General features: G+C 37.7%; 1 protein-coding gene across 1 annotated transcript in view; it reads left to right on the top strand.

Annotated features, from left to right (window-relative positions):
• Nucleotides 1–26295, top strand: part of NFATC3 (nuclear factor of activated T-cells, cytoplasmic, calcineurin-dependent 3) — a 147179-nt gene that overhangs the window by 33274 nt on the left and 87610 nt on the right. Inside the window, exons 2-3 of the mRNA XM_008567157.1 lie at nucleotides 15569–16703; nucleotides 18836–18998. Of these exons, the coding sequence (XP_008565379.1) occupies nucleotides 15569–16703; nucleotides 18836–18998 (1298 nt within the window). The remainder of the gene's footprint in view (nucleotides 1–15568; nucleotides 16704–18835; nucleotides 18999–26295) is intronic.

Raw genomic sequence — 26295 nt, 5'->3', positions numbered from 1 at the left:
AAAAAAAAAAAAAAAAAAAAAAAAAAAAAAAAAAAAAAGAATGTAAGACCATTATGCTGTCAGCCAAGGGCAAGAAAAGTACTAAGGATTTCAGCATACAAGTTTTAGAGAGATTTTTATTTTATCACTCTGTTTTTAGTATGGTTACCCACATTTTCAGTTACCCCTTTCTTTTTTTTTTACCTCTCCAGAAAAATTCCAGTCTTCTGCCTAAAGGAAAAGCCATCCAGCAGTGAGGAGAGTGAGGGAAATTGAGAAGAGGGTTAGCTACTCATTAAACAAACTTTATACCAATCTTGTTTTCAGCTTTGCCTTCACCTCCACATTCAAAAGTACCTGGTAGTGCATTTCCTGAATGTTTGGGGTTCTTTGTTGCAAATCCATTTTCTTCTTGGCTTCCCTCACTGCTGGCTTAAATTTTAGCTTCTTCAGGTGCTAAATCATTTATCAAGTCCTGTGCTCCAGCTTCTAAAAATTTTGTTGCTATGGTTTCATCTCCTGATTTTTTTTTTCCTGTTGTTCTCATAAATTTACACCCCTAAAAAATCCTTTTACTGTCATTTAGTAGAGTTTCAGGAGGGTGTGGGTAAATGTGTCTTCAATCCTCTTTTTTTCACCTGGAAATTCTTTCAATTTGTTTTTGTTTTTCATTGAACTGAAATGCATGTACCATAAAGTCAACCATTTAAAAATACATAATTAAGTGGTATTTAGTGTATTCACAATGTTGTGCAACCAGCAGCTCTCCTTAGATTCAAAATGTTTTCATCACCCCGTAAAAATAACCCATACTTATTATGTAATCACTCCCCATTTTCATAAAATGGCTGAATAATATTCCATTTTGTGTATGTATCTCAATCTGCTTATCAATTCATCCATTGATGGACAGTTGGGTTGTTTCTACCTTTTGGCTATTATGAATAATGCTGCTGTAAACATTCATGTACAAGTTTTTGTGTAGACATGTTTTTTTCCTCTTGGATATATATATACCTATGAGTGGAATTGCTCAGTCATATGTTAATACTACATTTAAGTTTTTGAAGCCCTGTCAAGCTGTTTCCCACAGCTGCTGCGCTACTTTACATTGTCACCAGTGATGTGTGAGGGTTCCTGTTTCTCCACATCCTCACCAACATTTGTTATTTTCTGTTTTTTGGTTTTCTTTTGTTTTTAATTTAAGCCATCCTAGTGGATGTGAATTGGTATCTCATTGTGGTTTTGAATTTGCATTTCTTTAATGAGGAATGATGTTGAATATCTTTTCATTTGCCTGTTGGTCATCTGTCTATCTTCTTTGAAGAAATGCCTATTCATGTGCTTTGCCTTTTTTGGGGGTGGGGTGGGGGTGGCTGGCCAGTACAGGGATCGAACCCTGGACTTTGGTGTTATTGACACCACACTTTAACCAACTGAACTAACCAGCCAGCCTCTGCCCATTTTTTAATTGGTTTGATTGATTGTCTTTTTGTTGTTTAGTTGTAAGAATTCTTTATGTGTTCTGTATATGAAACCCTTATTAATATATGATTTGCAAATATTTTTCCTATTCTGTACGTTGTCATTTCACTTTCTTGACAGTGTTCTCTGATGCACAAACATTTTTAATTTTTTTTTTTTTAAAAAGATGACCGGTAAGGGGATCTTAACCCAGTGAGCTAACCGGCCATCCCTATGTGGGATCCGAACCCTTGGCCTTGGTGTTATCAGCACCGCACTCTCCCGAGTGAGCCACGGGCCAGCCCCAAACATTTTTAATTTTTTTTTTTTAAAAAGATGACCGGTAAGGGGATCTTAACCCAGTGAGCTAACCGGCCATCCCTATGTGGGATCCGAACCCTTGGCCTTGGTGTTATCAGCACCGCACTCTCCCGAGTGAGCCACGGGCCAGCCCCAAACATTTTTAATTTTGACTAATTTCAACTGATCTAGTTTTTCTTTTGTTGCTTGCACTTTTAGTGTTAAATCTAAAAGTTCCTTGCCAACTATGAGGTCATGAAGGCATACTCCTATGTTTACTTCTAGGAGTTTTATGGTTTTAGCTCTTATATTTAGGTTATTGATCCATTTGGAGTTGATTTTGGTATGTGGTGTGAAGTGGGGGTTCACTTTCATTCTTGTGTATGTGGTTATCCACTTGTCCCAGCACCTTTTGTTGAAGGGACTATTCACTTAAAAGTCTTAGCACCCTGTCAAAAATTCGGTTTATTTCTGGACTCTCAATTTTATTCCTTATACCAGTACTACACTGGTTTGATTACTGTTCCTCTGTAGTAAGTTTTGGAGTGTGAGTCCTATTTTGTTTTTCTTTTTCAATGTTGTTTTGGCTATTCAGGGGCTATTCCAGGCTCATTGCATTTCCATATAAATTTGAGAATTGGCCTTTCCATTTCTGCAGAAAAAGCCATTGAAATTTTGGTAGGATTGTATTGAATCTGTAGATCACTTTGAGGAGTATTGCCATGTTAACAATGTTGTCTTCCAATCCATGAACACAGGGAGGCTTGCCATTTATTTAGGTTTTCTTTAATTTCCTTCAGCAATGTTTTGTAGTTTTCAGCATACAAGTCTTTCACTTCATTGATTAAATTTTTTCCTAGGTATTTTATTCTTTTGGAGGCTATTATGAATAGAATTGTTTTTTAAATTTCCTTTTCAGATCACTCATTGCGATGTATAGAAACACAATGGAATTTTATGTGTTGATCTTTTACCCTTTAACTTTAATGAATTGATTTATTAGTGGTAGTAGTTTTTTGTGCATTCGATGGGATTTACTATATATAGAATCATGTCAGCTGCAAATGGAAATAGATTTACTTCTTCCTTTCCAGTTTGGAAGCTTTCATTTCTTTTTATTGCTTAATTGCTCTGGCTAGTACTTCAAGTACAATGTTGAATAGCAGTGGTGAAAGCAGGCATCCTTTTTTTGTTCCTGATCTTAGGGAGAAACCTTTGTCTTTCATCATTAATCCCTCAGTATCCGTGGGGAATTAGTTCCAGGACTCTGCCCTTGAATACCAAAATCCACAGATGCTTAAGTCCCTTATGTACAATGGTATATAGTATTTGCATGTAACCTATGTACATCCTCCCATATTTTAAACCATCTCTAGATTACTTATAATATCTAATACAATGTAAATGCTGTATAAATATTTGTTATACTGTATTGTATTTTTAATTTTCATATTGTTATTTTTTATTGCTTTTTTTCCCCCAAATATTTTTTTTTTTTTCCTCTTTGTCTTTTTTTTTTTGTGACCGGCAACGGATCGCAACCCTCAGTGTCGTGCCCCTACCGGACCGGGACCGGCAACGGGATCGCAACCCTCGGTGTTGCTCCCGCACCTCGCTCAGCCAGTGAGCGGCCGGTCTGTATGTGGGATCCGAACCCTTGGGCAGGAGCGCCGCCGCGCTTCCCAAGCGGCGCACTGTAGCAGTGCGCCACCGGGCCGGCCCTTTCCCCCAAATATTTTTTTTTTTTCCCCTTTGTCTTTTTTTTTTGTGACCGGCAACGGATCGCAACCCTCAGTGTCGTGCCCCTACCGGACCGGGACCGGCAACGGGATCGCAACCCTCGGTGTTGCTCCCGCACCTCGCTCAGCCAGTGAGCGGCCGGTCTGTATGTGGGATCCGAACCCTTGGGCAGGAGCGCCGCCGCGCTTCCCAAGCGGCGCACTGTAGCAGTGCGCCACCGGGCCGGCCCTTTCCCCCAAATATTTTTGATTGGCAGTTGGTTGAATCTGTGGATGCTGATACAGAGGGCCAACTGTATGATATTAGCTGTGGGTTTTTCATAAGTGCCCTTGATCTTGTTGAGGAAGTTCCCTTCTATTCCTAGTTTGCTCATGTTTTTTGGTTTTTGTTTTTTAAATCATGAAAAGATGAATTCTGTCAAGTGCTCTTCTTGTGTCAATTGAGGTGATCATGTTTTTCCTTTCATTCTACTAATGTAGTATATTACATCAGCTGATTTGCATTTGTTGAACCACCCTTGCATTCCTAAGCTAAATCCCAGTTGGTACTTTTTTTTTTTCTTTTTGGTAGCTGGCCGATACAGGGATTGAACCCTGGACCCTGGTGTTAACAGCACCGCACTCTAACCAACTGAATGAACAGCTCTAATGACTGAGCTCATTGGCAGCTTGCACTTGATACGGATTCTGTTTGCTAGTATTTTATTGAGGGTTTTTGTGTCTGTATTCATATGGGATATTGGTCTGTAGTTTTCTTGTGGTATCTTTGTCTTGCTTTGGTATTAGGGAAATGTTGGCCTCATAGAGTATGTTAGGGAGTGTTCCCTCCTCTTCTATTTTTTTGGAAGAGTTTGAGAAGAATTTTTGTTAATTCTCTTCTAAACGTTTGGTGGAATTCACGAGTGAAGTCATCTGATCCTGGACTTTTTTAGTTGGGGGATTTTTGACTACTGGTTTAATCTTTTTGCTTGTTATAGGTCTGTTGAGATTTTCTATTTCTTCTGAGTCAGTTTTGTTAATTTCTTTGTCTCTAGGAGTTTGCCCATTTCTCCTACATTATCTAATTTGGTGTACAATTTGTTCATAGTATTCTTATTATCATTCTATTCTCATACATGTTTTTACCAAACACCAGTTGTAACACATCCTAACAGAGTCCACTTAGGTTGTGTTGTACTAAAGTAGTGCTTTCTCAACGTCTTTGAAAATATTCTTTTCTGAGGTTGTTCCTTACACACTATTCATGGAGGCTAATTCTTCAGTCACTTTAAACTTTACATTGACTCTAAATAATAACTGCTGAGCAGAATTGGTAACATCTGGTGACCCACCAAGAGCCAAGGAAAACCACTGTTAAAGGAATCATTTACCTTGTTTTGTAATTGCCTATTGATGTTGCTACTAATGTTCTCAATTTTTCAACCAACTGTTCTTGTTGGATGGCTAATATTCTTGAATAAGTTTTTCTCTGAATACGTTTCTTCATTCGCTGCAATCAAACACAATTTAAATGATTCACCATCAATAAATGGCCTTCTTTGCTGGGCTAACAAGTAAGCCATTCACAAACTTTCTTTGGGGGCTGGCTGGTTAGCTCAGTTGGTTAGAGCATAGTGCTGGTAACACCAAGGTCAGAGATTCGGCTCCCCTTACTGGCCAGCCCCCCCCAAAAAAAGACACGAACACACACAAAAAAAGAAAGTTTCTTTGGCTGCAGTCTCATTTTTATTATGGGGAAGAAATCCTGCTGTGATAAAATATATTTTTAAATTTTGGATTTTTTTGTTCTTCTCTGAGTTAGGAGTATTGTGATGAATGCTTACTATAATAATACTGATATATATTATTTTAGGGGGGAAGGAGGGGTAGGGAGAGGTTGGTTAAAGATACAAAATTACGGCTAGATAAGAAAAATAAGTTCTAGTGGTCTACAGTAGTGCTAGGCATGTATAATTAACAGTGATTTATTGTATGTTCTCAAATGGCTAGAAGAGAGGAACTCAAATGCTTTCATCACAAAGAAATGATCATTTTTTACAGTAATGAATGTGTTCATTACCCTTATTTGATAACACATTGTAAATATGTTTTGAAATATAATTCTGTACATCATAAATATGTGCGGTCAATGCATGTCAACTAAAAGTAAATTAATTTAACTATATATACATTCTTTTAGCATAGCTATAATGTCGTTTCATGGCAAACACAATGCTTTGCTATCTAATTTGATAACAAAATAACCCGTGCTCCAATGTGCTTTAGAAGAGCAACATTCAGAGTCTACTTTTCCTGTTTTGACCTGGTAGGTATGCACCGGTAATTTTTTTAAAAAGTTACAACACATCAATATGCATTTCTTAATTTCTCCACATCTTTGCCAACACTTACTTTCTGGGGTTATTTTCTTTTTCTTTCTTTCTTTCTTTTTTTTGAAGATGACTGGTAAGGGGATCTCAACCCTTAACTTGGTGTTCTCAGCACCACGCTCTCCCAAGTGAGCTAACCAGCCATCCCTGTATAGGGATCCAAACCTGTGGCCTTGGTGTTATCAGCACCACACTCTCCCAGATGAGCCACAGGCAGCCCTAAGTAGTGACCATTTTAATGGATATGAGGTAGAATTTCATTGTGGTTTTGATTTGCATTTCCTAATGATTAGTAATGAGCATCTTTTCATGTGCTTTTTGTCCATTTGTGTATCTTTTTTGGAGAAATGACTATTCAAATCTTTTATCCATTTTTTAATCGAGTTATTTGTTTTTGGTTGTTGAGGTGTAGGAGTTCTTTAGATTCTGAATGTTAACTCTTTATGAGATATATGATTTGCAAATATTTTTTCCTGTTCTGTAGGTTTTCTTTTTACCATGTTGACAGTGTCCTTTGATGCTCAGAAGTTTTATATATATATATATTTTTTCCTTTTTGTCTTTCTTCGTGACCGGCAACGGATCGCAACCCTCAGTGTTGCGCCCATACCGGACTGGGACCGGCAACGGGATCGCAACCCTCGGTGTTGCTCCCGCACCTCGCTCATCCAGTGAGCGGCCGGTCTGTATGTGGGATCCGAACCCTCTGCAGGAGCGCCGTTGCGCTCCCAAGCTGCGCACTGTAGCAGTGCGCCACCGGGCCGGCCCCAGAAGTTTTATATTTTGATGTAGTTCACTTTACCTATTTTTACTTTGCTTGCCTGTGCTTTTGGTGTTATATCTGAGAAATCATTGCCAAATCCAGTGTCATGAAGCTTTTCTCTCCTGTGTTTTCTTCTAAGAGTTTTATAGTTTTAGCTCTTACTAAAAAAACAACCTTCCACTCAGTAGGTTAGAGTGCAGCCTTATAATGCCAAGGTCACTGGTTCAGATCCCCATACTGGCCAGCTGCAAAAAACCAACCAACCAAACAAAAAGAACTTTTAACCAGCTTGTTTAAAATTTATTTTCTAAGATTGACTCATCTTGCTTGGTTTAGAAGGAAATGCTGTGTCATTGGTAAGGCACTAGTTAGGGAGACAGGCAAAGGTGGTGGTATTAATGTATAAGTGGTTCTACATTTCTCTGATTCCCTGACACCAACTAGGTGTCCAACAATTGAATTCAAATTCTGACACTAATCCTGTGTCAGACCCCACAGGTTAAAGGTCAGTCCAATGAGATTTGCCCCCACTTCAGATGTCCACTGACTATAAATTTGGGGGTTCCACCAATCCCCACCTCAGGTTCAGTAATTCACTAGAATGACTTTCAGAACTCAGGAAGACACTTAATTAACGTTTACTGGTTTATTATAAAAGATACAGCTTGGGAACAGCCAAATGGAAGAGATGCATATGGCAAGGTATGGGGGAAGGGGGGCAGAGCTTCCATGCCCTCCCCAGGTGTGCCACACTCTAGGAACCTCCATGTATTCACCTATCCAGAAGTGCTCTGAAAACAGTCTGCTTGGGTTTTAATGGAGACTTCATTACATAAGCATGATTGATTAAATAATCATGGGCCATTGGTGACCGACTAACCTTCAGTTCCTCTCTAATCCTTTTTCTCTAATCCTGCTTTGGTTTTTCCATCCTGAAGCTACTCATTAGCATACAAAAAGACAGCACTTTTGGAGAGTCTAAGGATTTTTGGAGTTGTGTGCCAGCAAAGGGGCAGAAACAGGACCAAGACCAAACACATACTGTATTTCAAAATATCTCACTCAGGGGCCATCCCATGCCTCACTCAGGAGAGTGTGGTGCTGATAACACCAACCACGGGTTTGGATCCCTACATAGGGATGGCCGGTTAGCTCACTTGGGAGAGAGTGGTGCTGACAACACCAAGTCAAGGGTTAAGATCCCCTCACCGGTCCTCTTTAAAAAAAAAAAAAAAAAAAAAAAAAACCCCAAAACAAAACATCACGCTCATGAAGTTGTTGTCAAGGACAAAATTACAACAAATTAAAAATTCTCAATTGGCTTTATTGTGATTCTAGAATTGGACGACACTTCATTCCATAAAATAGAATGAGTGTTAGTCAGCCTTGCAGAAGAGATTGGTTACATAGACCTCTTTTCTGGCTGAGGACAGCAGAAACAAAGAACAAAATGTGGACTGGACATTTCAAAGTTACTTTCCTTGTAAGGTGGGGACAGGGAGACAGAACAATAGAAAAATAACTGATTAACATCAGCTCACTTCAAGCTATCCTTTTTCTGTAAGGATTAAAGCAGAGGGAACTTCATCATCATGCCTGTTGAAGATTTAAACTGGCCTGTTTGGGAAATTGTCTGTTTTCTCTCTCTCCTGATTTCTTGGAAGGTCGGACCACAACTTGGTTTAGTTTTGGTGATGTGGAACTTAGCAGGGGTGACTCCATTTTTCTTTCACTCTGTTTTTCTGTCACATTGTTGCTGGAGTTAATTTCCTTTAACAAGGCTAGTCTTGTCACTTTCCTTATCAAAAAAAAATCTTAATTTTGAGTATTAATTACAGTTATACAGTGAATTACAACTATGTATCGGGTGCCATGCTCTTGTCTTGCTGTTCCTAGGAGATGTCTGTCATGATTTTGTAGTTTATGTGGCCTTTTTTTCCTTAAGATTGGAGCTGCCTTCTATTTAACTTTCTACATACTAGGAGAAAGAAGAACTTCCCTTTATCATTTTTTAAACTGTAAAATAATTTATTGTTCATATAATAATGAATTGCTGTCTCTCACTAGTAACTACTTTATTAACTGTTTTCTGACCTTTTTACAGAGCACTGCAGATACCTACATACATGCACATATGGGTACACACACATCCAAAGATGCACATATAGAATTTTTATTCTTGGGATCATGCTACCTGTACACATTTCCCTGTTGTATTAATCTGTTTCTGTTGCTTATAACAAAATATCTGGAACTGGGTAATTTGTAAGAAAACAAAATTTATTGTGTATGGGCTGGGAAGTCCAAAGTCTAGGGAACACATTTGGTAAAGGCCTTGGTGGTGGTGACAGTGACCCAGGGTGTCACATGGCAGAAATGGCAGAGCAGAGAGAGTGCTAGTTCCTCATGCACTCTCCTTTTAAAGCCCTCAGAACCACCATTATTAATCCACACCTCCGATCACCATTATTAATCCATTCAGTAGTACATGGTCCTACAATCTAATCACCTCTTCAAGGCCCCACCTTTCAATGACCATAATAGGATTTCCCACCCTCAACATTACAGTGGGAATTAAGCTTTTAATATATGAACTCTGGGGGACACAATTCAATCAATCCATAATACCTGTATTTTCTTTTCTTTTTTTTTTGCTAAATGTAATTTGTTTTTCACTCAGTAATATTCCATGGAGTTACTTCCATGTTCACATATACAGGTCTCGCATTCTTTCCAGCTGCTTGCATTCTTTCCAGCTGCTGTGTAGAATTCTTATAGAAAGATCATTCTATAATGTATTTAATTATCTTTCTACTAGTGAACATTAAGTTGTCCTGGGTCTTTTCTGTTTCAAATAATGCTTCAGTGAAAATGGCCTTGCATAATAATAAAAGACTTCAATAGGATTTTTACCTGGAATTGGAATTGAAGACCTGACAGGTGAAATTTTACTGATATTTCAAATTAACAAATATTTTATACTTACTTCCCTGTAGCTCATGTGGTTTAATTTGTTTATTTTGGTTTGTGTATGTGTTTTCTTCCATTCTTCAAAAAAAATAACCAACTTTTTGGGGCCAGCCTGTGGCTCATTTGGGGGAGTGTGGTGCTGATAACACCAAGGCCATTGGTTCAGATCCCTATATAGGGAAGGCTGGTTAGCTCTTTTGGGAGAGCGTGGTGCTGACAACACCAAGTCAAGGGTTAAGATCCCCTTACCGGTCATCTTTTAAAAAATAAAAAAATAACCAACTTTTATCAAGGGATCTGTAACACAGATGTGTATAAAGTAAAGCTTGAGTCTGCTCATTCTACCCAGGTCCTGTTCTTAGAGATATTCCAAGTTAAGCCTGCATTATTTTTATTAATTTTTTTTTTTTTTTTTTAAAGATGACGGGTAAGGGTATCTTAACCCTTGACTTGGTGTTGTCGGCACCACGCTCAGCCAGTGAGCGAACCGGCCATCCCTATATGGGATCCGAATCTGGGCCCTTGGTGTCATCAGCACTGCACTCTCCCGAGTGAGCCACTGGGCCGGCCCATATTTTTATTAATTTATTGAATAGATGGTACATTCGTATGATTAAAAATTGCAAAGGTACAAAAATACAATAGCGAAAAGCTTTCCACGTGCACCCATTTCCTAACATCCAGTTTACCTCCAAGATGAAGCCAATGTTACCAGTCTTATGTGCCCTTTCAGAGATAATCCATGTGTATATAAGCATACAGTTTTCTCTCTCTTATTTTTATGTAAGTGGTGGTAGAATACTATACCCACTATCCCGTATCTTTTATGTTTCCCTTACCGTCCTACTTTGGAGATCGTTCTGTATGACAGTGGTTGTCTAAGTTTTCTGTGTATCAGGAGTTTCCAGGAGGGACAGTATTTGCTGGGGCGCTCAGACGAGTGCAGGGCCACAGAGTCTGCCACCCTTGCAGTCTGGCCCGGCTGCACTCATCTGTGTGTCATCTGTGAAAATTCTTCATTCTTTTCATGGCTTTCATCTGTGACAATTCTTTATTCCTTTCGTATCTTTCATGACCTTGATACTTTTGATGAATACTGGTTAGTTATTTTGTAGAATGTCTTTCAGTTTGGGTTTGTTCGATATTTTCTCATTAGTAGATTGATATTGTGCTTTTTTGGTAAGACTACCACAGAAATGATGTTATGTCTTCCTGGTGTGTTGTATCATGGAGTACATGATATTGATATGTCTTCTTACTAGTGAATGTAAATTAAACCTTGGTGTCTGCTAGTTCTTTCACTGTAAAGTTTCTGTTTCTTCCTTTTTAATCGATAAATATCTTGAGATACTTTGAAACTATGCTAAGATTTTTACTCACTAGCTTTAGTATCCTGGGTGATATTGCTGTAATTGTTATTATTGTAGTATTTGCCGAATGATGTATTTCTCTCATGATTATATATTTATTAATTGGAATTCTTCTGTAAGGAAGCATTGCTCATATCATTCATTCACTTATTTATTCAAATGTTAATTGGTATGGACTAATGGATATTTGATTCTGTGGGTTATCATCCAGTACTGTCTATTTTATTCTTCCTCAATTTGTTTGGTTTGGCTATTGGGAGGCTTTTCAAGTTGACTTCTTTTATATGCCCTCATTCTTTCTTTTTCCTTTTTTTGGTTTTTAGAATTTAATTTAAAAAGTTAAGATACAGTAAAATTGGTAATTTTTTGGTATACAGGTCTGTGATTTTTAATAAATTTGTGTAACCACAACTATAATCAACATATAGAACAGTTCTGTCACCCTAAAAAGCTCTCTCCTTTTATAGTCACACCCTATCCCCACCCCTAACCCCTGGCAGCTGCTGATCTGTTCTCTGTCACTATAGTTTTGTTGTCTTTGAGAATGTCATATAAATGGAATTATACCATATATAAACTTTTGAGACTGGCTTCTTTCACTGGGCATAATGCCTTTAAGATTTTGTAAGTTGTTGCATTATCAGTATTGTAGTTCATTCCTTTCTGTTGCTTAGTTGTATTCCAGTATATGAATGTGTAACATGGTTTATCCATTCACTTATTTTTTTGTTTGTTTTTTGGCAGCTGGCCAGTAGGGAATCTGAACCCTTGACCTTGGTGTTGTAACACTGTGCCCTAACCAACTGAGCTAACTGGCCAGCCCTCTATTCACTTATTGAACATTTGGGTTATTTCTGTTTTATAGCAATTATAACTAGAATTCTATAAACCTTTGTAGATTTTGGTGTGAATGAGTTTTGATTTCTCAAGGGTAAATACCAAGAGTGGGATTGCTGACTTATATGTGAGTGTATGTTTTTTTTTTTTTTTCCTTTTTGTTTTTTTTTGTGACTGGCAACGGGATCGCAACCCTCGGTGTCGCGCCTGCACCCCGCTCAACCAGTGAGCGGACCAGTCTCTATATGGGATCCAAACCCTTGGCGGGAGCGCCACTGCGCTCCCAAGCGCCGCACTCTACCGAGTGCGCCACCGGGCCGGCCCAGTGTATGTTTTATTTTATAAGAAACTGTCAGACATTTTCAGAGTGGCCATCCTTTTTACATTCCCACTAGTAATGTATGGACATGCCTGTTTTCTCACAATCATGTTTACCAAATGTAGATATATTTTAAATTTTTGCCAATCTGATAAGCCAAAAACAGTATCTCAGTATTGTGTTTATTTACATTTCTCCATGAGTGATTTTGAAATTTTTCATATTGGCTGAGGGACATTTTATATCTTATTTTATAAATTAGTTGTTCAGTTCTTTGTTCTCCATTTTCCTATCAGGTTTTTGGTCCTTTTGGTCCTTTGTCCCTCAATTTTTAAGAGTTCTTTATATAATATAGATATTAGCCCTTTGAGGTATATGTTGCAGATATATTCTCCTAGTTTGTCAGTTTTCTTTTGACTTTATGGTTTTTTTGCCATGCAGATTTTTTATTTTTATGTAGTTAAATTTATCAGATTTTTAAAATTGTGTCTGGATTTCAAGAAATAGAACGTCTTTCCTTCTGCTATGGTTAATGAGGAATTTACCTATGTTTTCTACTAATACTTGCATGGTTTCATTTTTACTTTTTAGAGTCCTAATCTATTTGAGTTTATTCTTATGTGTGGTGTGAGATATGGATCTAATTTTATCTTTTTCCAAATGGCCACCCAGTTGTCCAGTACCATTTATTTAAAAAGTCCATGTTTACCCAAGTTATTTGGGATGCCACCTTTATCAATATATAAAATTTTTGTATGTACTTGGTCTGTTTCTGGACTTTCTGTTATTTCACTGGTCCAGTTACACTGTTGTGTTTTTGTGTTTGTTTGTTTTGGCGACTGGCTGGTATAGGGATCTGAGCCCTTGACCTTGGTGTTATAACACTGCGCTATAACCAACTGTGCTACTGTTGACTAGCCCCAACACATTGTTTTATATGGAGGCTTCACAGTATGTTTTAATATCTGGTAGGACTCGTCGTCCTTTGTAGTTTTTCTTTTTCACTATTTTCCTAACTATTCCTGCATAATATTTTTTCCATATAAACTTTAATATCAGTTTGTCTAACTTTACAAAATAGCTTGTTGGCGTTTTGTTGGGATTATATTGAATTTATAAATCAATTTAGGGAGAACTGTCATCTTTATAATATTAAATCATCTTATTCAAAAACAAAAGATACCTGCATTTATTCAAGTCGACTTTTGTGTCTCTCATCAGTATTTAAAACTTTTTCTCCTATTGGTTTTTTATATTTCTTAGTACAGTTATTTAATCTTTGTTGCTGTTGCCAGTGGGGTTTTCTCCCCTATTATGTCTTCTATTATATATTTTTGTAACAGCTTTATTAGAGATATAATTCACAAACCATATAATTCACCTATTTAAAGTGTACAATTCAGTGATTTTAGTATATTCACAGAATTGTGCAACCATTACCATTCAATTTTAGAACATTGATTGTGTTCTAAATCAGTTATTACCCCAGAAAGAAACCCAATACCCATTAGCAGTCCTTCTCCATTTTACCCCAAACCCGTTTTTGTTGTTAATGTTTATTTTCAATAGCTTTTTCCTGAATCTTTTTGTCCCAACCACATGTGGGTTTTCTTCTTTGGAGCTCTGACTTCCTACTGCTCCTGTTTCAGTAAGTGGAAGACTGAGGGAGAATGGTGTACTTAAAAAGATGTTTACATTTATTAGGAAATACTTCAGAGTTTTTAAAAAAGTGTAATATGACATGCCCATCTTAAACTTAAAAAACCAAAAAAAAAGGGAATTGACTGTATTGTGCTCTTGCTAAATATTAGTGATTGTTTCAGATCTCCACATCAGCCAGCCAGCCGCCCCCCCCAAAAAATGTATACACACACACACACACACACACACACACACACGTGTGTGTGTGTGTGATTGTGTGAAGTTGCTTGTCTTAAAATGGTTCTATGTGTTTCAGATGATACCCTGTTCACCTCCTGCCAGTTTTATAGACTGGAAAACTGAGGTTCAAGCATTTTAAGTAACTTGTCCAAGTTTGCATAGCTATGGAATGGTAGAGCCAGGTTTAAACTGAGGAGGTTTTGTTTTGGTGTTTTGATGCATGTAAAAACTCTTTAGTGATGTGTTCAGTAAACACAGAGCATCTTAAAAGTTCCAAAATCTAGGGTAAATTACAGGATGCTGGCTAATGACAATACCTGGAGCCTCAAGAGTTATACATTGTTTTTCAGGGAAACTAATGTAATGAAATGATGTGATCTCCTTCAGTACTTTTGAGAAGAGGCTGAAGATTTGTGCTTCTCTCTGTTGTACCTATGAACAGTTTTATCTTTGGTCTCCCAATGATGATCTCCTTGGAAAAAGTGAAGATGTTTAACCAGCACCTCATATTAGGGCTTAGTACTTTTGTTAAAATGGATAACAGACACTCCTTTCTAAAAAGTGAAGTTGCAAAATACCATCATTGTTGCTGTAAACACTCTCAGTAGGTAACCTGGTAGGGCTTGTTTAGTGTTAAATATTCCAGCAAGGTGTGAATTTTAAAAGTTCTGTTTTTGTGAAGATTACTTTCATGACCAATCGTAAGTTAAAAGCTTCGATGAGTTGTTTTCTAGTGAGCTAATGGGTCCAATGTGGCTTTTGTAACCTGCTCTGCTATGAGCAAAGATATTAATTTTTGGGGGGGGTGGTGGCTAGGTGGTACAGGGATTGAACCCTGGACCTTGGTGTTATCAGCACCTTGTTCTAACCAACCAAGCTAATTGACCTACCCAGAGATAGGTCAATTTTTGATGGTATGAGTACAGAGTAAAGAGCTGTTAATCATAAAAATTTCCTTAAAGAAAAGAGAAATCTTGAATTTTACTGCAAGGAAACTGAGGCCTAGAGAGGTAAAATGATATGACCAAGAGAGCTCACAGTTAATGGCAGAGGTAGACTAAATTCTAGGTCTCCTGAGTTTGAGTCTATAATCGTTTTTGTTAATTAACTTGGTATGTATACATATAACTAAAATAGCCTTTCAAAGAACCTGTTTTATCCATTACTTTTTAACCTCACATCCCAAATGAGACTCAGTTTATATGATTATATCATCCTATAATTCTGTGAATGTTTTTCAGAATTATGGATATGATTATTTCTTTTATAAAAACTTTTATTATTTTCAGATTATGTTTTCTGATTCTCATCTTAGAAAATATGAAAATAAAGAAAAATAGAAAAAACCATATAACTTTATATCTAAACATGTAATAATTACATATATCTGCAGAAGTAACCAGTTGCATTAAATAAAAACATGCCAACTTTTTAGTGGAGCTAATGATGTACGTTTTATGTCTCACTTTTTTCTCTAAAGATTTTTATTATTTGCTTTCTCATCTAGTAATTTATACATCTAAAATTTATAATTTCTTGTTCTGTTGATTTAAAAAATTTTTTGCTTCCCCCCATAGATCTTGAGCCAGATGATTGTGCATCCATTTACATCTTTAATGTAGATCCACCTCCATCTACTTTAAACTCACCACTTTGCTTACCACATCATGGATTACCGTCTCACTCTTCTGTTTTGTCACCATCGTTTCAGCTCCAAGGTCACAAAAACTATGAAGGAAATTGTGAGATTCCTGAGTCTAAATACAGCTCATTAGGTGGTCCCAAACCCTTTGAGTGCCCGAGTATTCAAATTACATCCATCTCTCCAAACTGTCATCAAGAAATAGATGCACATGAAGATGACCTACACATAAATGACCCAGAAAGGGAATATTTGGAAAGGCCTTCTAGAGATCATCTCTATCTTCCTCTTGAGCCATCCTACCGGGAGTCTTCTCTTAGTCCTAGTCCTGCCAGCAGCATCTCTTCTAGGAGCTGGTTCTCAGATGCGTCTTCTTGTGAATCTCTTTCACACATTTATGATGATGTGGACTCGGAGTTGAATGAAGCTGCTGCTCGATTTACTCTTGGTTCCCCTTTGACTTCTCCTGGTGGCTCTCCAGGAGGCTGCCCTGGAGAAGAGTCCTGGCATCAACAGTATGGACTTGGACACTCCTTGTCACCAAGGCAATCTCCTTGCCACTCTCCTAGATCCAGTGTCACAGATGAGAATTGGCTGAGCCCCAGGCCAGCCTCAGGACCCTCATCGAGGCCCACCTCCCCCTGTGGGAAACGGCGGCACTCCAGTGCTGAAGTTTGTTATGCTGGGTCCCTTTCACCCCATCACTCACCCGTTCCTTCTCCTGGTCACTCCCCCAGGGGAAGTGTAACAGAAGATACCTGGCTCAGTGCTTCTGTCCACAGTGGATCAGGTCTTGGTCCTTTACTCTTTCCATTTCAGTACTGTGTGGAGACCGATATCCCTCTGAAAACAAGGAAGACTTCTGAAGATCAAGCTGCCATACTACCAGGAAAATTAGAGCTCTGTGCAGATGACCAAGGGAGTTTATCCCCATCTCGAGAGACTTTAATAGATGATGGCCTTGGATCTCAGTATCCTTTAAAGAAAGATTCGTCTGGTGACCAATTTCTTTCAGTTCCTTCACCTTTTACCTGGAGCAAACCAAAGCCTGGCCACACCCCTATATTTCGGTGAGTTGATGGAAATGCTGCTGGTCATTTTTTATTCTTATGGGTCATTGGCATGTAACTACATTATCTATATATTTGTAGGCTAAATATAATTTTTAAAGTGTATAGGTAATGAATTGTATAAATTACATTTAAGAATTCGTAGAAGGAATTTTCTTATCTAGAAAAGCTTCTTATAGAAGGTGGATTATAGAATGAATTAAATTACTAATAAAATTAATCGGGATTTGGCTTATTATATTTTTAAGAGCTCAGTATATGAGTTAAATTGCGTTGTCATATTTGTGGCAAGTGTTTTTTTCCATAATTTATATTTGTCTTTTGACTTTATAAGTTTATAATTTTTTTTTTTAAAGAGATGGAGGTCTTGCTATGTTGCCCAGGTTGGAGTTCAGTGGCTATTCACAGGTGTGATCCCACAACTGATCAGCATGGGAATTTTTGCCTGCTTTGTTTCTGACCTGAGCTAGATAACCCCTCCTTAGGCAACCTGGTGGTCCCCCATTCCTGGAATGTCACCATGATGATGCTGTAGTGCACTGTGCCTTAGTGGGGACACCCATTCGTCATAGCGCACTACAGCCCGGAACTCCTGGGCTCAAGTGATCCTCCAGCCTCAGCTTTCTGAGTAGCTGGGATTATAGGCACATGCCACCATTCCCTGCCGTAGAGGAATTTTAAAATTGTATGTATTCAAATTTCTTTTTTCCTTTATGGCTTTTCTTAGTGTAATAACTTTATTTTCCAAATTGTTTATCATTTGTCAAAATACTATTTAAAGAATAAATCTAGTCTATAGTTGGCTAAAAAAGACTAGACTTTATTATGTATTAAAAGACTACATGGAGTTGTGTCTGTTAGGGTTTTTTAAAAAAATGCTTTTTCAGGCCGGCCCGGTGGCGCACTGCTACAGTGCGCCGCTTGGGAAGCGCGGCGGCGCTCCCACCGAGGGTTTGGATCCCACATACAGACCGGCCGCTCACTGGCTCAGCGAGGAGCAGGGGCAACACCGAGGGTTGCGATCCCGTAGCCGGTCCCGGTCTGGTACGGGTGCGACACTGAGGGTTGCAATCCGTTGCCGGTCACGAAAAAAGACAAAAAAAAAAAAAAAAAGCTTTTTCATTAGTATGAATGTTTATTTCTGGATCCTAGACGAATATAATGTGGAATTATGGTATTGAAGTCACCTTTGAACCTGTCATTCTGCTTCTGAAATTTATCTTAATCTTTCTAGGGGTTTTCTTTAGCCTGCAGAACAAGTACGTAACTAGCTGAGAGTTGATGTTGAGTTGTTATTTCAAACTAATAAAAATAAATACCTTTGAGCTTTACAGTAGGAGGCCTTAAAGCTAAGCTGAGGACATTGAAGGAAGCAATGAAATAATTTAGAAATTTTATTTGACCTTGGACATATAAGTTGTTTTCTAATTCCTTATTTTCAGTGTTAATATAGCTAAATGGCCCTTTAGTCCTTTCAGCTGTTAAATTGTCTTACTAACCAAGCAAAAATAATGTCTTATTGATATTTAGAGGTGCTATAGTAATAGGCCTTATATTTTTTCAGTGAAGTATGTACTGAATTAAATTTTTACCCCAAATTTCAATATATTGCTTAATATAAGCAATTTTTCAGAGATGGGGAAAAGAGTAGTAGGGAAGAAGTGGGGAAAAGTGATGTGTACAATAGAATGACTTTCACAGATACATATAAGGGTGGGCAGAAATATATACATACTGAACAGAGAGAGATATTTAGATACTTAGGTGCTGATATGTACACACAAAGATGTGCAGTTTTGCTTTAAGAAATTGAATTATTATTCTTTTGATTTTTTTGTGATTATGTACACATAGTTGCGAAACAGTTACAGTTTTACAAATTACTGGGATTTGTTCTTTTCAAAAAAATATGGGAAACCAGAAAGTATTTTATAAATACTTTATAAACAAAACCGGATAGGTTTTATTCTCCAGCTTAGAGAATTATTTAAGCACCCATCATAGCCAGTGTTATAATTTACTAAGTGAAGTTTTATTTTGGAAGAAATGTTGGTGCTGGTAAAGAAGTGATTTGAATAACTGCTTGGCAATAATAGCGTGATGAAATTCATCTTCGTGTGTTTTGTTTATAGCACGTCTTCATTACCTCCACTAGACTGGCCTTTACCAACTCATTTTGGACAATGTGAACTGAAAATAGAAGTGCAACCTAAAACTCATCATCGAGCCCATTATGAAACTGAAGGTAGCCGAGGGGCAGTAAAAGCATCTACGGGGGGACATCCTGTTGTGAAGGTATGAGACTTTGGGGGCTTGTTTTGCAGATACCATACACCTGTTAAGGGTTAGACAAATCTATTCAGTTAGGTACTATAGAACCGAAAGAGAGAACACTCAAAACTAGAGAGCCTTTGTTGCTGCTGTTTTACGTGCTTGTTGATAATGGCTGCACTTCTGCATTGAGTTTCTTTGCCAGGCTAAAATATATTTTTCCTGGATGAACTCTCCAGTTGGGGGAACTGTAGGGAAAGAAGGTTCCAGTGGTCAAACAGCTGTTTTTCTGATTAAAAAACAAAAATGATGATGACTTTATGTTGATAAATATAACATATGAACATTTAATATTTAAGTAATACAGAAAAGTAGAAAGAATAAAGCAAAAAATTACCCAAGATCTTACTCCTTTAGGTGTAAACAGTGCTAACATTTGATTAGCATTCCAGATAACTCTGTGTATAGATGAGGGTATTTCACAAAGTTTGTGGGAAAATAGAACTACAAGATAATACAAAGCTTTCATGAACTTTTTGAAGTACCTCTTGTATTTAGTGGAAGACTGGATGGATAGTTAAAAAAATAAATGAATTTCTTAAGCACAGGATTACACTGAACATTTTGATAATTAAAATATTTATTTTTTTTTATTTTTTTTTTTTTGTCTTTTTTCCGTGTCCGGCAACGGATCGCAACCCACAGTGTTGCCCCCGTACCGGACCGGGGACCGGCGACGGGATCGCAAGCCTCGGCATTGCTCCCGCGCCTCGCTCAGCCAGTGAGCGGGAGCCGGTCTGTACGTGGGATCCGAACCCTCGGACGGGAGCGCTGCCGCGCTTCCCAAGTGGGCGCACTATCCAGTGTGCCACCGGGCCGGCCCCAAAATATTTATTTTTATTTGAATTTATTAGAAGAAAATAAAAGTGAAATTTTAAAAAATGTCATATTTGATATATATGAAATATTAAAGTTTTAAATCATAACAGTTGAATATTAACTTTAATTTTGCTTGAATGAAGCATTAAAACATGAAACTATAGTAAAACTAAAAAATGAATCTTAGATACTCTTCTTCACTTTAAGAGTTCCTAAAAGATCTTTCTGGGCTGGCCCGGTGGTGCACTGGAGAGTGTGCGGTGCTCCCGCCAAGGGTTTGGATCCCATGTGGAGACCGGTTCTGGCTGAGCGTGGTGCGGACGCAACACCGAGGGTTGCGATCCCGTTGCCGGTCCCCAGTACGGGCGCGACACCGAGGGTTGCGATCCTGTTACTGGTCAGTAAAAAAGACAAAAAGGAGGAAAAAAAAAAAAAGATCTTTCTAAGGTAGGTCAAAAAAAGAGATTAAGTAAATTATTGAGAGATTGAACTCGTTTCAGATTTAGAATTGACTCCCTGCTCTGAAAAATAAGGTTATTAGCTCTCTTCAACTTCTTCCCCTTCTCTACTATCTACCTCCTGAATTTTCTTGTGTATATTATTTTTCTTTTCAGATCCATGGCTACTCCACTCTAATCCTCTGGTGTTTAGCCTTCGTCTTATATCTAGTTGGATTCAGTGCTCACTGCTAGTTCTTTTTTATTTATTTCATTGTTAAGTTTTTTTGTTTGTTGTTTAAGGAGGGCTTTGCATTCTAAATTCCTCTAGTTCTTTCATGTTTGAGAATGCCTGTTTGTTGCCTTTATATACTTAAACATCAGAATGGTTGTATATAGTAATCTTGAGTCACCCATTTTCTCTCTCAGAACTGCATAGACATTTTTTTGTCTGCTGACATTGACTACTGAGTGGGGAAACTAATTATACTGAAGTGATTTTCAACAATAATAGTTTACAATTCATCATCTTTTATACCAGTCATGCTTTATGATTTATCATTATTATCCAAACATGTTTTCATAGTTATTAACAAGCAAGATTTGCATTTTAGATGGGTTTTTAAATGATTTGTAGCAAGAAATGTCAGGAAAACACAACCGAGGAATTGTGCCATTTATTACAGTCATATTTTGTTGTTAAATGGGAATTTATCTCAATTTGATTAAAGAAGCAGATTCTTTGTTTAGTTTCCTGTATCTCTGACTTTTCTTTTTTATTTTTTTTTGTTTTTTGTTTTTTGGCACCTGGCCCGTAAGGGGATCTGAACCCTTGACTTTGGTGTTATCAGCTCCCCTCTCTAACCAATTGAGTGATCCACCAGCACTTTCTTTGACTTTTCTTGACAGGAAAGAAATTATTTCAGTGCATAAACAAATAGAAGTTTTTTAGGGGTCCAGTGATTTGTTTCCACAGTTTTCTTTTAAACTGATTCCCTACTTAAGGGGAGACTGACACTTTTTTTTTTTCCTTTTTGTCTTTTTTACTGACCGGTAACGGGATCGCAACCCTCAGTGTCGCGCCCGTACCGGGGACCGGCAACGGGATCGCAACCCTCGGTGTTGCGCCCGCACCGCGCTCAGCCAGTGAGCGGGAACCGGTCTCCACATGGGATCCGAACCCTCGGTGGGAGCGCCGCCACGCTCCCAAGCGGCGCACTCTTCAGTGCGCCACCGGGCCGGCCCGGCCCGAGACTGACACTTTTGATATCATCAATGTTTTTATATTCTCATTGTGAATGACTTCTTTTTCTAACTTGTTGCTTGAAGAATAATTACATTATATTGAAGTGATTGACTTAACCATGGTATTTCTGGATGTTGGTGGTCTTTATCAGTCTTTCATGATGTTTACCTATGATGTTCTCTTTTTTTTTTCTTCCCTCCCCCATGATGTTCTCTTTCAATCTGAGATTATTTTTTCCTTTATGCAAGAAAATTTTTCTATTTTACACATCTATATACATTTCCTGTTCCATTTGTTTTGTCCTTTACTTCAGCAATTCCAATTGTTATTCAAGTGTTGACTTGTCTTTTGTCTATCCTCTGTGTATGTGTTCTTTTCTCTGGATGTTTTAATGTTGTTTTTTTATCATTTATTTTGATTTTTTTTTTTAAAGCCTTACCTTCATGTTATTGAGTGATTGTTGCTTGGTGTTTCTAACTATTTATTAGATCTGCAGTTTGGTTTGAATTTTAATTCGATTCCTTGGCTTCATTTTCCACTCATTTGGTATTTTATCATTATATTTGGTCTCTTGATTTCTTGAATTTTTAAAAATTTATTTTATTTATTTTTTTAAGACTAGGCAAGGGCTAGATGGTTTGCTCAATTGGTTAGAATGTGGTGTTAGAACACCAGGTTCAAGGGTTTGGATCCCTGTACTGACCAGCCACACACACACACAAAAAAAGACTAGTCAAGTGCAGTGGTGAGAAGGAGGGAAAGAGTAGAATAAAGAGTACCATCTGTGATTGGCTGTGAACAATAAATTGAGATAACTTACTACCTTTAGACCAGACTTTTGAATTTATAGTCTTAAATTTTTTTAGTGTGGAACACTCATAAGCAATCAATTTTGGGGCTTTGTTTTGTGTGTATGTGTTTTGTTTTTGAGGGGGAGGTTTTGTTTTCTCTTTAATTATGTTTTTCAAATGTGTTTTGCATAATTTGTTCCTTTTTTAAGTAAGTAAAAAAAAATCAGAAAAATCTATATTATGATTGCCTAATTGCAGCACCATCTGTCCCCATTTTGTTTGAGATCCTTGGTCTATAGCCTGAGAAGATTGGGGTAAGGAGGTAGAAAATTAAGTTAGGATAGTCTTAATTAGATTTGGCTTAAGAGAGTGGACAATATCAGGTATAATGGCCCACTCCCAGTATTCTCGTATGAATCATATTTTCATGAGCCTTGCTTGTTCCCCTAGTACAACACAGAGTTCTGGAAGATGGTAAGTTCTCATGACTCCTTCTGCCTCTGCCAAAGGCCCTGGAGCAGGATGTAAGATCTTTTATTCTTTTTTTTTTTTTTTTTTAAATATACCAAAAACTCGGGCCGACCCTGTGGCTCACTCGGGAGAGTGAGGCGCTGGGAGCTCCGCGGCACTTCCGCGGCGGTGGGTTCGGATCCTATATAGGGATGGCCGGTGCGCTCACTGGGGGCGACACCAAGCCAAGGGTTGCGATCCCCTTACCGGTCACAAACAAACAAACAAAAAAACCCCAAAACTCTTTAGGGGCCAGCCCGTGGCTCACTTAGGAGAATGTGGTGCTGATAACACCAAGGCCACGGGTTCAGATCCCTATAGAGGGGTGGCCGGTTAGCTCACTTGGGAGAGCGTGGTGCTTACAACACCAAGTCAAGGGGTGAGATCCCTTTACAGGTCATCTTTAAAAAAAAAAAACAAAAAAAAAACTTAATTTTGTCCTGTATACTCAGACAATAGGGTTTCTTCACATCAAATTTCTTTTTCTTTTGAATTTTTTTTTAATTGACAGATAAAATTGCGTTTACCGTTCACAATATATTGTTTTGAAGTACATTGTGGAATGACTAAATCTAGCTAATTAACATATGCATTATCTCACATAGTTATTATTTTCGTGGTGAGAACACTTAACATCCACTCTCTTAGCATTTTCCATGAATATAATACCTGTATATTATTCAGTATAGTAACCATATTTTGCAATAGATCTCTTGAACTTACTCCTGCTGTCTAACTGAAATTTTGTATGCTTTGACCGACATCACCGCAACCCCCACCCTCACCTGCTAACCACCCCAACCCCTGGTAACCACCAATCTACGCTCTACTTCTGTGAAATCAACTATTTTAGATTCCACATGTGAGTGAGGTCATGTGGTGTGTGTCTTTCTGTGCCTGGCTTATTTCACTTATCATAATGTCCTCCATGTTCATTAATGTTGTCATAAATAATAGGTTTCTTTTTTTATGGCAGAATGGTGTTCCATTGTGTATGTATACCACGTTTTCTTTATTAATTCATTTATTGATGGACACTTAAACTGATTCCATGTCTTGACTACTGTGAATAACATCTGCAATAAACATGGGAGTGCAGATACCTGACATACTGATTTCATTTCCTTTGGATATATGCCCAGTCGTAGGCTTGCTGGATCATATGGTAATAATATATTTAATTTTCTTGAGGAACCTTCGTACTAGTTTTCGTAGTGGCTGTACTAATTTACATTTCTACCAACAGTGTGTGAGGGTTCCCTCTTCTCCATACCCTCCCGAAAACTTATCTTTTGTCTTTTTGATGATAGCCATTTTAACAAGTGTGAGGTGATATCTCATTGTGGTTTTAGTTTGCATTTCCCTAATGATCAGTGATGTTGAGCATTTTTTCATATACCTGTTGGCCATTTGTATGTCTTGTTTTGAGAAATGTCTGTTCAGTTTCTTTGCCCATTTTTAATTGGATTATTTTCTTGCTATTGAGTTGTTTTAGTTCCTTTTATATTTTGGTTATTAACTCCTTATTAGATGTGTAGTTTGCAAATATTTTCTCCCATTCTGTAGATTATCTGTTTACTCTGTTGATTGTTCCCTTGACTGTGAAGATCTTTTTAGTTTTATGTAATACCATTTGTCTATTTTTGCTTTTGTTGCTTGTGCTTTTGGGGTCATATCCAAAAAATTATTGCCCAGACCAGTATCTTAGAGCTTTCCCCCTGTGTTTTTTTCTACTAGTGTCGTAGTTTCGGGTCTTACATTTAAGTCTTTTGAGTTGATTTTTGTATATGGTTTATTATTGTAAAGGGTCTGATTTCATTCTTCTGCATGTGGATATCCAGTTTTCCCAGCACCATTTATTGAAGAGGGTGTGTTCGTGGCACCTTTGTCAAAAATCAGTTAGCTGTAAAGGATCTCATATTCTTTTTTTTTTTTTTAAGATGACTGGTAAGGGGATCTTAACCCTTGACTTGGTGCTGTCAGCACCACGCTCTCCTAAGTGAGCTAACCAGCCATCCCTATATATGGATCTGAACCTGTGGCCTTGGTGTTATCAGCACCACACTCTCCCCAGTGAGCCATGGGTCGGCCCTAAGGATCTTGTATTCTTGAGGGGTTTTTCTTGACTTTCCTGAGGGCTGTCTACTTACAACTTTGATCTTCTTTGCTACAAATGCATTCTCTGCATTTTATTTACTTACTTTTCCTTATTACTCTTCCTGGTAGATGAAGGTGTATATTGGTTAGCAGCTCTGTATACTACATCAGAATCTTGTTTCACATTCCTTATCCCACCCATCCTCCATTCTCCACCACCACCCTTTGAAGTTTATAGGTCAGTCATTCTTCCTTGCTTGTTCGGTTGTTACTTGTAGATTTTTGTCTGTTTCCTCATTCCATGTACACACATACGTTTTGTATATTATGTTAGGTATTGGAGAAAGGAGATTGTGACACTGCTTCATTCCAATGTTTTTATCTGAAAGTTCTCTGTTTCTAATATCAATAGAAAAATAAGCAGTACATATGAGAGCAGGTCATTTCAAATGGAAAGTGGAACTGGTGCCTAATTCTTTATACTCTGCCACACTTGCAGGGTTGTACTATGTATGGAACACTCTATTTGTATTTGCCCACTTCTGAGACCACATTCTTGCAACTAACAGAGGTGGCTCTTCTCCAGCAACTGAGAAGATTGTACTTGGTTCTCAAGACTAGGATAAGTGCCTTGATTGTACTGTGTACATGCTGACTTTTTTTTCCCTAACTTTTTATTGCTGTGTAAGAATATATCAGTTAAGTACCCAAATTTTAAGATGTACAGCTCAATAGATTAACACACAAATATATATATATACCTGTAAAACAACCACACAGGTTAATATATAGAACATTTTAAGCACCCCAGGAGGCTCCCTTGTGCCTTTTCCCAATTTGTACCCCACAACCAAAAGTAATCATGCTTCATACCTCTTATCACCATATATTAGTTTTCTTATTCTTGAATTTCATATGAATGGAATCATACAGTATGTCCTATTTTCTGTCTAGCTTCTTTTATTCACCATTATGACTGTGTGAGTAGTCTTTTCATTCTTTTTCGTTGCTGTCTGTTATTTCATTATATGCTTTTGCTACTATTTCTTCATCTGTTGTGCTGTTCACAGACATCTGGTTTTTGTCCAGTTTGGGACAAAATAATGAATAAAGCTGGTATGTGTTTTTTAAATATGACTTTTGGTGGACATAGCATTTGCTTTCTTTGGTATATGTCCAGAAGTGGAATCACTGGGTTTCCTAATTAGCTAAACCAATTTTTACTCACAGTTATATATGAAATTTCCAGTTCCTTTACATCCTCACAAGTAACAACTTGGTTGTTAACCTTCTAATTTTAACCATTCTTATAAGGATGTAGTAGTTTCTTTCTTTTTTTTTTTTTTTTTTTTTTTTTTCCG

This window comes from Galeopterus variegatus, unplaced genomic scaffold (genome assembly GCF_000696425.1).
Source record: "Galeopterus variegatus unplaced genomic scaffold, G_variegatus-3.0.2 Scaffold18, whole genome shotgun sequence".
NCBI lineage: Eukaryota > Metazoa > Chordata > Mammalia > Dermoptera > Cynocephalidae > Galeopterus > Galeopterus variegatus.
Note: the sequence above shows the minus strand (reverse complement) of the source record. Positions and strands in the feature narration are given on the sequence as shown.